At 40.7% G+C, this 12,832-nt stretch overlaps 1 protein-coding gene across 1 annotated transcript; it reads left to right on the forward strand.

The window, feature by feature from the left end:
• The first annotated feature begins 6,404 nt into the window (after positions 1 to 6,404).
• On the forward strand, positions 6,405 to 12,542 carry LOC139730537 (uncharacterized). Its single transcript, XM_071641393.1, has 2 exons — positions 6,405 to 6,415; positions 10,568 to 12,542. The coding sequence occupies exons 1-2, from the start codon at positions 6,405 to 6,407 to the stop codon at positions 12,540 to 12,542; spliced, it is 1,986 nt and encodes a 661-aa protein (XP_071497494.1).
• The last annotated feature ends 290 nt before the right edge of the window (positions 12,543 to 12,832 follow it).

Below are 12,832 nucleotides of genomic sequence, written 5' to 3' on the forward strand. Positions count from 1 at the left end.
TTTTTCTCCTACCTCCCAAGTGTAAGATGGATAACTGTGAAACGCTGTGATACATGTTCACTCGTTGTAAGAGCGCTATATAAATACCAATATTGTATTGTATTGCATTGTATTGCATTGTATTGTATTGTGTTGTATTGTAAATAAAAGGTGACAACCATTACGAAATTGATTTGGTCCAGAATATGCTAAAGTACTATAACTTGTCATACCAGTTAATTATTGCACGTTTCTCAATGTGCGATATCAAGAAGTTTCCACCAGGAGACATGTGTCATAGGTTAGAGGAATCACATACATGAGACACGAAAAAGTCGAAAACGGTGACGTCAGAACCGTTACATATCTCATGTTAATTGGAGGTTATTTGTTACCATTGTCCACTAAGAAGAGTGCAAATCTGATATAAATGTTAGTGTACCTATATCAAGGGCGAAACTGCTTTCGTCATCCTTGCCGTGTGCTACCCAATGGGAAATGTCAATTTGACACGTTAATGAAATGATTTGTCGAATAGAGATTATCACTTGTTATCGCCTGTTCAAAAGCGTACATCCTTGGAGCTATGGCAATTTACTACTTTACTTCACCATATTCTGGGAAACTTATTTCGTCCGAAAATTTATGATAAAATTCTAACCCAAATACATTAATTATTTCTTTGAAGAAACTCTAGATATTGCACATTGAGAAACGTAATATAGCGACTTACAGTGCAATTCATTTACAAACAATTTATGGTAGAATTGGTTTTGTTACCGTAATATTTCATTTACAATTTTTTCTTGTATTTAAAACGCATGTTCAGAACCGCAACATACAATCATATAGATCTCATGTCAGGTAAACAACGACAAAATTGGTAGAGTTTATTACTACAGTGTATTGCATATTGAGGTGCAATTCTGACAAGAGTGTCAATATTCTGGACGTAAATGGTTTCGTCACCCTGTGTGATTGAATCGGGTTCAAAAAGGGTTGTGTCTCGGTGATGGTGATTTTTTTTTTATGCCTCCACCACGAAGTGTCGCCGGAGGCATTATGTTTTCGGGTTGTCCGTCCGTCCGTCCGTAATCAATTTTGTGAACAGCGTAACTAAAAAACCGTTTAAGGTATCTTAATGAAACTTGGTATGTATATGTATGAGTTAGTGAAGTTATGCCTATCAACTTTTGGGCAAACATGCTCAAGGTCAACGGTCAAAAGGTCAAGGTCAAATGCACAAAATTTCACTATTTCCCCCATACCTACTCAATGCCAGAAGGTATTTTCTTGAAATTTTGTGTATACATGAACTACCAAATGAAGATTCTCCAGAGAGTTTTGTGTCGTGAGGTCAAAGGTCACAGTTCAAGTGAAAATGTTAAAATTTCCCTTTTTCTCCGTATCTCACAAATGGTTTAAGATATCCTCATGGAACTTAGTTCATGCACTGACTGGCAGTGATTATGTAGGGATTGTAGGGGTCATGGGTCAAAGGTCAAGGTCAACTCCTCAAAATTTCACTATTTTCCTCTTATCTATTCGATGCTTGCAGGATTTTTCTTGAAACTTTAATAGTGTATGCAAATATTACTAAATAGAGATTCTTTTGAAAGTACCTTGCAATAAGGTCAAAGGTCAAAAGGTCAAAGGTCAAGTGAAAGTGTAAATTTCACTTCTTCCTTAAACTTATGGAAGGGTCAATAAGTTTAGTAAAAATCCTCGAATCCCCAAATACCCGCACTCTTAGACAATATAGCCATTCATCCAATTAAACCTAGTTCAACGAAAGTGAACATTCCACACATTTCGAATTCTGTGACGAACTGTCATTTTAACATTTTCCCGATAGGTATTATGTGAAACTGTCATCACACGTCAAGATATTGTACTATAAACCTATAAGGAGAACCATGCATTATGGCGGAGACATACCAGTCACCATTGCGGCATTTCTGTGTGAGCGTGTGTGTTTTTGTTTTGTTGTGTGTTTTTTTTTTTGCCTTTAGGTGGCCTCTTAGTGCAATAATTGTTTCTACATCATATACGGTTCATCCTGATGATGTTGCAAACGAGTATGGGGGTATACATTGGGGAGGGTAAAAACAAATCCTTTTTTAAACTTATAAAACAATTTACAAACTACGATTGTATTCCGGTTCGCCAGTGAGTGTTTGTATCGGTAGTGTTTGTGTGTGTATGTGTGTGTGCATGTATGTGTGTGTGTGTGGAGGGTACTTGTGCGTGTTTTTGTTTGATTTTCACTGCGCAATATCCTACTTCTTTGTTACATCACCATATTTTGTCACTAAAGACAGTTTAGTTTACTTCACCTTCGGAATTACGAACCCTATTTCGTCTTCGGATTAATGATCCTTCAAACAACTTCGGAAAGGACATTAAGAAACACAATTCTTATGAAATCTTGTCATAAAAGGCAGACAGTGTTTATCTCTGACAGATCTAAACAAATTTGTATATACGTAATCAACAATTCATGGCTTTCCTCTAAACGAGATGTTTCTCGTGAAAATAGTACCAGACGCAGCATTGAGCCACATGGGTCTTTTCTGGCCCTTTTGACGTGGTCATAGATTTTGTGCTCTAGTTCATAACATGTCGTGTTTTTGTTCATATTGTGTGTGTGTGTGTGTGTGTGTGTGTGCACCATCCACATATAGGTTAGGTCTTATTTAATTTAGCTTCACATTTTCTACATAGGCATGCATTTTGAGTGGCCAGAAGAGATGTCCTCACCTACATTTGAGTTGAAAATGTTAATCAGTACAATAACTGAGCCTTCTGTGAGACTGGCGTCTCGTAATTTCATGATTGCAAAGAATGCTCCATAGTCCCCTCACGCACTTTGGCTTTGCAGGATCCTTTTGTGTCGCAGATCCTCTCTTTCCCCTTTCGCAGAAAATGTACCACGGACGGGTTTTCCTATGACAGTGTGATCACCCACGAAATGCCTGTTTTGTAGATGGTGCTTGGCAATAGAGATTGCTATCTTTACGGCAGATTTTAGCGATGGTTAGCAAATATCTTCACAGATTTAATATGAAAATAAAGAGTATTTCAAAGTGAAAAAAATTACCAATGGGAAAAATTCGTAAATTACACTTTCAAAACCGACAATCACAGTGAATATCTCGTAGACTTTACAACAACGGTGAGAGGTTTCCATTCGGCAGTAATTTTGGAGTAGTTTCCGCGTGCAGAACCCTCATGAATTTTCAAATGCATGTAGTTGGAATTGACTGCTATCATTCTCTTTTTTGAAGGAAGGTAAGATGTTAATCACCACAAAATGAATGGGAAATAATAACAAAATACTATAATAATTTGAAAGAGACAGGGAAATTCTGTTTTCACTGAAAGACAATCTGTATTATAGGAGAGTAGACTAGAATTCCTTTGGGCTCTGCAATGGGCTTCAAGCAAAGGCACAAGCTCGTCGAGCTAAAGGTCTAGCTCAAGCAATTGCTTAAATCTATATCCATAACCTTTTGCTTGTGCTTATACCTTTTGCTTGTCCTGCACAAGCAATTACTTGCGTTTTCAACAAAAGGAACGTCACGCCTGTGCGAACACAAGAACAAAGGCGAGTGTGGCAGCATGTATTTGAAAGGGCTTGTGTGTGCGGAAACATTTCCCGACATAGCAGAAGAGCTATGAAATGACACTCATAAATGCACACACAGACGCACACACACACGTATAACTGGCTGATTCCCATCACTGCTTACAGTAGTCCGGATCAGCCAGATCGCACGTGGAGAGAGGTCGCCTTGCTCTCCACCGAGGTCAGACATCCTTCTTGTTTTTCATCACATGTTGCGTGCTAACCACTGGACATGAAAATGACCGGAATGACTGGAAATGAAAAAGTTTCTTACACTACTTCGGAGTAATTTCTTATAGATTTATACCACTCCTGCACAAGTGTGGTCTTTCTTTCATGAATATGAAAATGATTCTTAAAAGGGAACGTCCCAAAAGCAAAAGCTCAAGCTCATTTTACAGAGCTTGGAAAATCGTAAGCAATTGCTAGCAAGAACTAGCAAAAGGTATGTGTTATGCATACGTTTCTAAGCAAATGCTTGGTCTCTAAGCAATTGCTTGCGGGCAGTTGTGCTTGCTAGCAAAAGTTTCTGCTCGCAAGCAATTGCTTGTTTTTATGCATACGGATTCGAGTAAAAGGCTAGCACAAGCAATTGCTAGCGTTTATGCAGCCGGCCCAATGTGTTTTGATTGACATATTGGTGCTCAGTCAATGGGCCGAATGCATAAAACAGCAATTGCTTGTAAGCAATTGCTTCAAGCAAAAGCACAAGCTCGTCTAGCAAAAGTCTAGCTCAAGCAATTGCTTAAATCCATATGCATAACCTTTTGCGCGTGCTTATACCTTTTGCTTGTCCCTCACAAGCAGTTGCTTGCGTTTTCAACAAAAGGGACGTCACGCCTGTGCGAACACAAGAACAAAGGCGAGCGTGGCAGCATGTATTTGAAAGGGCATGTGTGTGCGGAAACATTTCCTGACATAGCAGAAGAGCTATAAAATGACACTCATAAGTGCACACACAGACGCACACACACATCTATACACACACACGTACTGGCTGATTCCCATCACTGCTTATAGTAGTCCTGATCTGCCAGATCGCACGTGGAGAGAGGTCGCCTTGCTCTCCACCAAGGTCATACATCCTACCTGTTTTTCATCACATTTTGTGTGCTAACCACTGGACATGAAAATGACTGGAATGACTGGAAATGAAAAAGTTTCTTACACTACTTCGGAGTAATTTCTTGTAGATTTATACCACTCCTGCACAAGTGTGGTCTTTCTTTCATGAATATGAAAATGATTCTTAAAAGGGAACGTCCCAAAAGCAAAAGCTCAAGCTCATTTTACAGAGCTTGGAAAATCGTAAGCAATTGCTAGCAAGAACTAGCAAAAGGTATGTGTTATGCATACGTTTCTAAGCAAATGCTTGGTCTCTAAGCAATTGCTTGCGGGCAGTTGTGCTTGCTAGCAAAAGTTTCTGCTCGCAAGCAATTGCTTGTTTTTATGCATACGGATTCGAGTAAAAGGCTAGCACAAGCAATTGCTAGCGTTTATGCAGCCGGCCCAATGTGTTTTGATTGACATATTGGTGCTCAGTCAATGGGCCGAATGCATAAAACAAGCAATTGCTTGTAAGCAATTGCTTCAAGCAAAAGCACAAGATCGTCTAGCAAAAGGTCTAGCTCAAGCAATTGCTTAAATCCATATGCATAACCTTTTGCGCGTGCTTATACCTTTTGCTTGTCCCTCACAAGCAGTTGCTTGCGTTTTCAACAAAAGGGACGTCACGCCTGTGCGAACACAAGAACAAAGGCGAGCGTGGCAGCATATAATTGAAAGGGCATGTGTGTGCGGAAACATTTCCTGACATAGCAGAAGAGCTATGAAATGACACTCATAAATGCACACACAGACGCACACACCCATCTATACACACACACGTACTGGCTGATTCCCGTCACTGCTTATAGTAGCCCGGATCTCCCAGATCGCACGTGGAGAGAGGTCTCTCTTGCTCTCCACCGAAGTCAGACATCCTACCTGTTCTTCATCACATTTTGCGTGCCAACCACTGAACATTCCCGTTATTGAAACGGAAAAGTTTCTTACACCACTTAGGAGTAATCTATTGTAGATTCATACCACTCCTGCACAAGTGTGGTCTTTCTTTTATGAATATGAAAATGATACTTAAAAGGGGACGTCCCAGTTAAGCAAAAGCTCAAGCTCATTTTACAGAGCTTGCAAAATTGTAAGCAATTGCTAGCAAGAACAAGCAAACGGCATGTTTTATGCATACGTTTTTAAGTAAATGCTTGGTCTCTAAGCAATTGCTTGCTGGCAGAAAGCAATTGCTTGTACTTGCTAGCAAAAGCTTTTGCTCGCAAGCAATTGGTTGTTTTCATGCATGCGGATTCGAGTAAACGGCTAGCGCAAGCAATTGCTAGCGTTTATGAATCCGGCCCAATGAAACTTCGATATTGAGAACTGGCAACTGTCTTGCCACGCCCGGTTCCACCCGCCCGGCTCCTCGCCTCTATTCGGAGGTTTCTTACTAGACGTATTTTTAGTAGATCGACTACCACACCGGCTGGCAGCTCTCGTAAGTCGCGCCCTCTATTGACTGGCAATCAAGGACTGAGTTAGGCTAAAAATACGTCGCCCGCTAGACTATCTTTGTTGTTGCTGTTGCTGTCGTTGATTGTAATCGTGCTGTTGTTGTTGCTGTCGTTGCTGGAGTGGTGGTTGCTGGTGCTGTAAGTGTTATGTCCCATTCCGATGGTCTGGTTGGTGAACATTCTGCCGTCCATCCCCACACGGATCTTGGTTGAAATTCCGAGATGCGGGCCAAATGCCAGAAGAGTAAGTAGTATAAAGGTGAAGCGGGCTTGGCCTCGTACGTTGTGGGTGCTGCATTATCTTTATGTATAGGTGTGACAGAGGAATGACTCGCAGACGTTGCAGTAATGTTCACTATAGCCTGTTATTCTCTCGAGCTTTCGACCGAGTTACCAGCCTTTTTAAAGGACTTGGGACGTAACCACAAAAGCTCGGGAGAATAAAAGGCTATAATGAACATTACTGCAACGTCTGCGAGTCATTCCTCTATCACACCTACATACATACACACATATATATATGTATATATATATATGTATATGTATATATATATATATAGCAATAATAAAGTCACAACAGAGGAATGCAGGGAATGCATTAATAGCCAATCTTGATTTAATGAATAATCCGAATTTTCGAGGAACCTTCCTCTTCTTCAGGGATGACAGTGCGAATATTCACAATCAGCGTGTTTCTACAGAACCCCAAATTCCGGGTCTATCGGATTGTATCCGATAGAGGGGGCTGTAGAAACACACCAGTAACGGTTTCTTTCCGATGCAGATTCCGATACCGATTCCGCTTAACTTAACCGTCTAATGAGGTAGTTCTTTCCGGGGCAGTTTCCAGTGTCAGCGCTGTAGAAACACGCCAGGTTCAATAATCCGATACTGACCCGGAAGACAATCACCAGTTTGACAGACATGTGTACGGTAATGTGGCCATGACTTTTATGTGCATGCATGTTGCATCTATCTAACGTTGAATTATCCACTTTTACTGTAGTTGGGTGTCTCCAAAACGTCCGAGTATCAGGTTCTAACGTTACTAGTCACAATTTGCCTCAGATTTGACAAACTTGTAAAGAAAATACTCTGAATTTTAACATAAAGAAAATACACACGAACAGGGGCAGGGGTGTTATTTTTACACAGTTGCGCTGTAGGACCTAATTTCAAAACCAAGGCAACTAACAGAACACTAGATCTAGTATTAATAGTAACCGTTCTCATATAGTTAGGCCTAATACTTTTTAACGTTAGATTCGAGCTACTAGAACCTTTAGTTCTACGAGTACCCGTACGACTAACTTGTTACATTCTAATTGACAATACTTATACTAACTAGCGCTAACAATACGTGTGAGATGCACATAGAATCTAGTAGGGGTCTATTAAAACTAGATATTCTCTAGGCCTAATACTTTTTAGTTCGGAAAAGACAAACTCTAAGTCTAGCATTAGCAAACTAGTGTTCGGGTTTGTTTTACGAACTTTTTGTCGTTATTCTAAAGGTTCGTTACTAGGGTCTAGTTTGTTAATCCGACAAAGAATCAAATAGAAATATTGATCTTGGTAGGGCCTATAAAAATACGACGTTTCGTTAGTCCGAAAATGAAAGGAAATTCAAACATTCATTTACTGAGTATCGAAATATTATAATTGAAGCACATTTTGTCAATCCAAAAGTGGAAAAAGTGAGTCCACTTGGGGTGTAACGTTAGAATATGTCTAGACCTAGTTAACGTTAGATTTTAGAGGCAAGGTGCCTACCTATTAAACAAACTTTACCGTACGTTTAATAGAATTGACGCTATCTAACGTTAACCGTTAAGTGTTTTGTTAGGCATCCTAACAACAGCTGCTTCTGTTCTAAAGTCTAACGTTGACTTGGAATATAACTAACAGTTCTTTAATGTTCCATAAACCCGAGTTTCTACCCGAATTAAATCCTACCTGCCCGAAGAAAGAGGTCTAGCAGCAGTTAACACAAACAGTCAACGTTAGCCCTCACGTTTAATAGGCCTTTGTTCTAACGTTACTTATAAATCCAATGACACACAGTCGATCCTTTTAGTTGTAACGTTAGGCCGTTTGTGTTTAAGACTCTGACAGTTAGACAAACGTTATACTGAACGTTTTAACTTGTTAAGTTAGAGTGGTTCTCTAGGTCTAGGGCCTAATTTAAAGGGGCCCTGAAATTCAAATGCATGTTGATTTGTGTTGATTTAAAATACCCTCAAGTTCTCAATACCACTTTTGTGGTGAAACGGATATCTAACACGATTAACGTTAGTAATAGAAACATTCTATTTATTTTTAACGACTTTTTCTTTTTATTGTCCAGATTAACGTTAGACTCTAGCCGTTACTTGGGAACGCCCACAAAAAAAAAAACACCTTCCAAACTAACACGTTACAAGTTCTAACGTTAGATCTACTTTAAGACATTTCTAATCAATATTATTCCTCATCTGTCAGTCATTGGTAAAGACATCAGTAGATCTAGATCTATGTAATGCAGTAGAAAAGTACGTCTACTGAAATATTTAACAAAACTATTAAAAAAAACACCTTCCAAACTAGTTCTAGATTGACTTTAAGACATTTCTAATCAATCTAATCAAAATAGAGCCTATAATATGGAATGTTTCTTAGAACCACCCTTATATTCCCAAAAGTGATGTTTTCAAATAAAATTGGATTTCAGGGCCCCTTTAAGAACGTTAGTAAAAGTACTAGGCCTATATTCATAGTACTTAGTAACGTTAGAATCTAACGTTAGGCCTAATGACAAGTAGAAATGTGGAAATCACTAACATGAATAGTCTAACATTAGAGCTAACTTGTAACTAGTGCGTATACTAGTAGTAAGATAGACTAACGCTAGTATCCAGTCGCAGTAGGCCCAACGACTCTTTACGCCTAATAAAAGTAACGTGTAACTGCTAGGCCCTAATCTAATAATTTTTTTTATCTTAACTTTTTAGCGTTAAATGTTAGACTAGAAATATGCCTAACGTTGGGCCTATCCCAACAGTTGAGTAGGAGGTTCTACTTCTACTCTAGAAACTAGTTAAATTGATGATAGAACTTACAGAACTCAGTCAGACGCGACAGAAGCTGTGTCTCTGTGAACTGCTGTTGTCTCGTCACATGTGATAGGCTAATCCAGTTATAAAAATCCAACCTTAAGATCCGTGAAAAATTGACGAACCAAAGAATTGGTAGAAAACAAAACTAGTTTCTAATCCATATAAACGTTGGAGCTAACGTTAGAGTAGGAGCCCTAACGTTAAGTTAGATGAAAACAAATTCGTCCAGCAGCCGGTCGTAACTTGTACCCACACTAGGCCGGGCCGGCCGGCCCAGGGCTAGGCTAGCTAGGCAGGCCCTGTGCTCAGTTTCGTTCAATCGGTGATCGCATCCGCATCATCAGTAGATGCTCGACCTTGAACCAGGCCCACAATGCACCAGCCAACTTTCCAGACATCCGGTCACACCTGCATTCAGGTGGAGAATCGGATTCAATCCGATTATGCGCTTTCTGTAGAAACAACCCGGTTCCGCGTTAGCGCACTGTTTGATTACGCGCTTGCAAATGCTAGGTCCATCGGATTCTCTGTAGAAACACGCTGAATGATTATTAAGAGTGAGGTGTTACTACCCTGCTAGCGCGCGCAATAAGTGTAACCAAAACAAAAAACAATAGATAATAACAACAAACGCATGTTGTGCGCTTATGAGTGTCATACTCTACGTCATAATAGATAAGACGTCACACTAGGATTGCGCGCGCTGCACAAAAAGATCATGAGACAATAATAGCAATAATAGAAACGTCATAAAGGCAATGAAGTTAACATGATACAATGAAGGTGCCAATGGATTTTCACAGTGATATGTCAATATCCCACCAGCGCGCGTAGTCTCAGTGTAACCAAAACAAAGGATAACAAATAATAACAATAAACGCATGCTGAGTTGCGCGAATATATGAGTGCCATACTGTGCGTTATAACAGAAGCCATGTCTACACCTATCCAAAAACTTGTAGTTATACTAACTACGAGCGCAAAAATGCGTTCCCTTAACCACGACAAAACTTCGATGCCGTTCACACCTACATGCAGTTAGCAAAACCTCGAGGTAAACATAACTACGATAGAAAAGAAAGGGCGCCTAACTTGTAGTTTAGTGCCTCGTGGTTTACAAAACCTCGAGGTTTAGAAAACCTTAAGGTAAAGGGACTTAGGTGTGAACCTCACTACTGAAGACGTCACACTGAGATGGCACGCGCTGTACAAAGGAGACAATAATTATGAACGATAATAGAAACGTCATAATGGCAATGAAGTGATACAATCTGTCAAGTGCTTGTAAGCATTATATACAGAGGAGAGACGAGAGAGCAAAAAGTAGAAAAGGAGGGAATAAGGAGAGAAGAACTCCGAGCAATCAACACGTTGAAGAACAACGCGGACATCGTCATCAAGCCGGCGGACAAAGGCGGAGCCGTGGTGATTTTAGACGCGAAGGACTACATCGCTGAGGCTCAACGCCAGCTCTCCGACAAGGATTTCTACCATCCCCTGGTTGAAGACCCCACGCCAGAATATCGTGAGCAAGCCCAACAATGTGTAAAGAACCTTAAGTCTGCTAATAGCTCTGAGCGTACACTGGTCCCTGACAATCCCCGGGTGAGTAAATTCTACCTATTACCTAAGATTCACAAACTTCCCAATATGGTGGAGACCGCATCTGATGCAGGGGTGTCTGACGTTCAAAAAATGATTAAGGAAGCCAGGGATAAGCATGTAATCCCTCCTGGCAGACCTATCGTCTCAAGCGTTGATTCTCTGACAGAACCAATGTCAAAAACTGTTGACAAAAAACTTCAGACGTACCTACCCAAAATCAAAAGTTACGTGAAAGACACGACGGATTTTCTTAACAAGATTAAGTCTGCAACCCTCAGCTCAGACTGCCCACTCGTAACCATGGACGTGAAGAGCCTTTACACCAACATCCCACACGATCACGGTGTAGACGCTCTTCGTACGTTCCTCACAAAACTGGACGTACCCAACAATGACATCGATGATATAACGTCCATGACCGAGTTCATATTGAAGCTCAATTACTTTGAGTTTGACGGCAAACACTACCTTCAACGAAAAGGTACCGCCATGGGGACCAAGATGGCGCCCGTGTACGCTAACATATATATGGCAGTCCTGGAAGAAGATTTCCTCTCTAAATGCACTCTCCAACCCTCAATGTATCTGAGATACATCGACGACATTTTCATAATCTGGCCCCACAGTGAAAAAGACCTCGCAGCCTTTCACGAGGCATTTAACAAACATAATCGTCACATCCAGTTCACAATGGAGAGCTCCAGAGAGGAAATCCACTTCCTGGATGTCAATGTGTCTAAGAATGATAACTTGCTTTCCACCAGTGTGTATGTTAAACCCACGGATTCCTTCACCTACTTAGATTACAATTCGTTCCACCCCTTGCACACAAAGCAATCAATTGTGTACAGCCAACTAGTCAGATATAAGCGGATCACCTCTGACCCTAAGGTGTTTGAAGAAGATGCTGTACGTCTGGGAGAACATTTTGTCAGAAGGGGTTATCCAGTTCGCCTCGTGAACAATGCACTCAAAAAGGTCAATGAAAAACGGAGAGAAGACCTGTTAGACTATAAACCTAAAGATGAGAGGAACGATCGCATTCCTCTCGTTACTACATTCCACCCACAAGTCAAAAAGTTTGTCTCCACGACCAAGAAAGAGTGGACGAATATTCAACTTGATCCCAGACTTCCTGCAATATTGGGGGAACCACCTCTACACTCCCAAAGACAACCGCCCAACTTGAGATCACTTCTGGTGCAGATTGAGTTACCAAAACCTGCAACCCCAAAAGGTAACAAGAGGTGCGACAAACCACGATGTCAAATTTGTAACCATCTGGTGACAGAAACAGTGGTGCAAATCTCTCCGTCACTCAGAATCAAACCACCGGACCACACATGCGACTCTAGCAATGTGCTTTACTGTATTATGTGCACTAAATGCCCAGGGGTGTCATACATAGGTGAGACAAGCACGAAGTTCCGCATGAGGTTCAATAACCACAAAAGCTCAATCCTGAAGCATAAAGATACTCCAGTGGCGAACCACTTCAGTGACCCCCGTCATTCGATGAAAGACTTGAAAGTCTGCATCTTTGGCGGGAGTTACAAATCGGCTGAAGACAGGAAGTGGGCAGAACTGCGATTCATTGTTCGGAGCCGCAGTTTTGAAACAGGCATGAACAAAGATCTTTCCTGGCTCAGCCCATACACTTTCTTCCGATAACTAATTTCAGTTGCTACTCCGCTATTGATAATTTCACCCTTGTAGAGGTCTTCAATTTATTTTTCTGGTACTAGACAACTTGCGCAGTCTTGATGTGTTACGAGTAAGTGTACCTCATGTATATTATGACATTTTTTCTTGTGTCCTTCTTTCTTCTCTCCTTATTCCCTCCTTTCCTACTTTTTGCTCTCTCGTCTCTCCTCTGTATATAATGCGTACAAGCACTTGACAGATTGTATCACTTCATTGCCATTATGACGTTTCTATTATCGTTCATAATTATTGTCTCC

The sequence above is a fragment of the Diadema antillarum genome, unplaced genomic scaffold, assembly GCF_040938485.1.
Source record: "Diadema antillarum isolate AM-2024a unplaced genomic scaffold, OU_Dant_1.0 seq00000320_RagTag, whole genome shotgun sequence".
NCBI classification, from domain to species: domain Eukaryota; kingdom Metazoa; phylum Echinodermata; class Echinoidea; order Diadematoida; family Diadematidae; genus Diadema; species Diadema antillarum.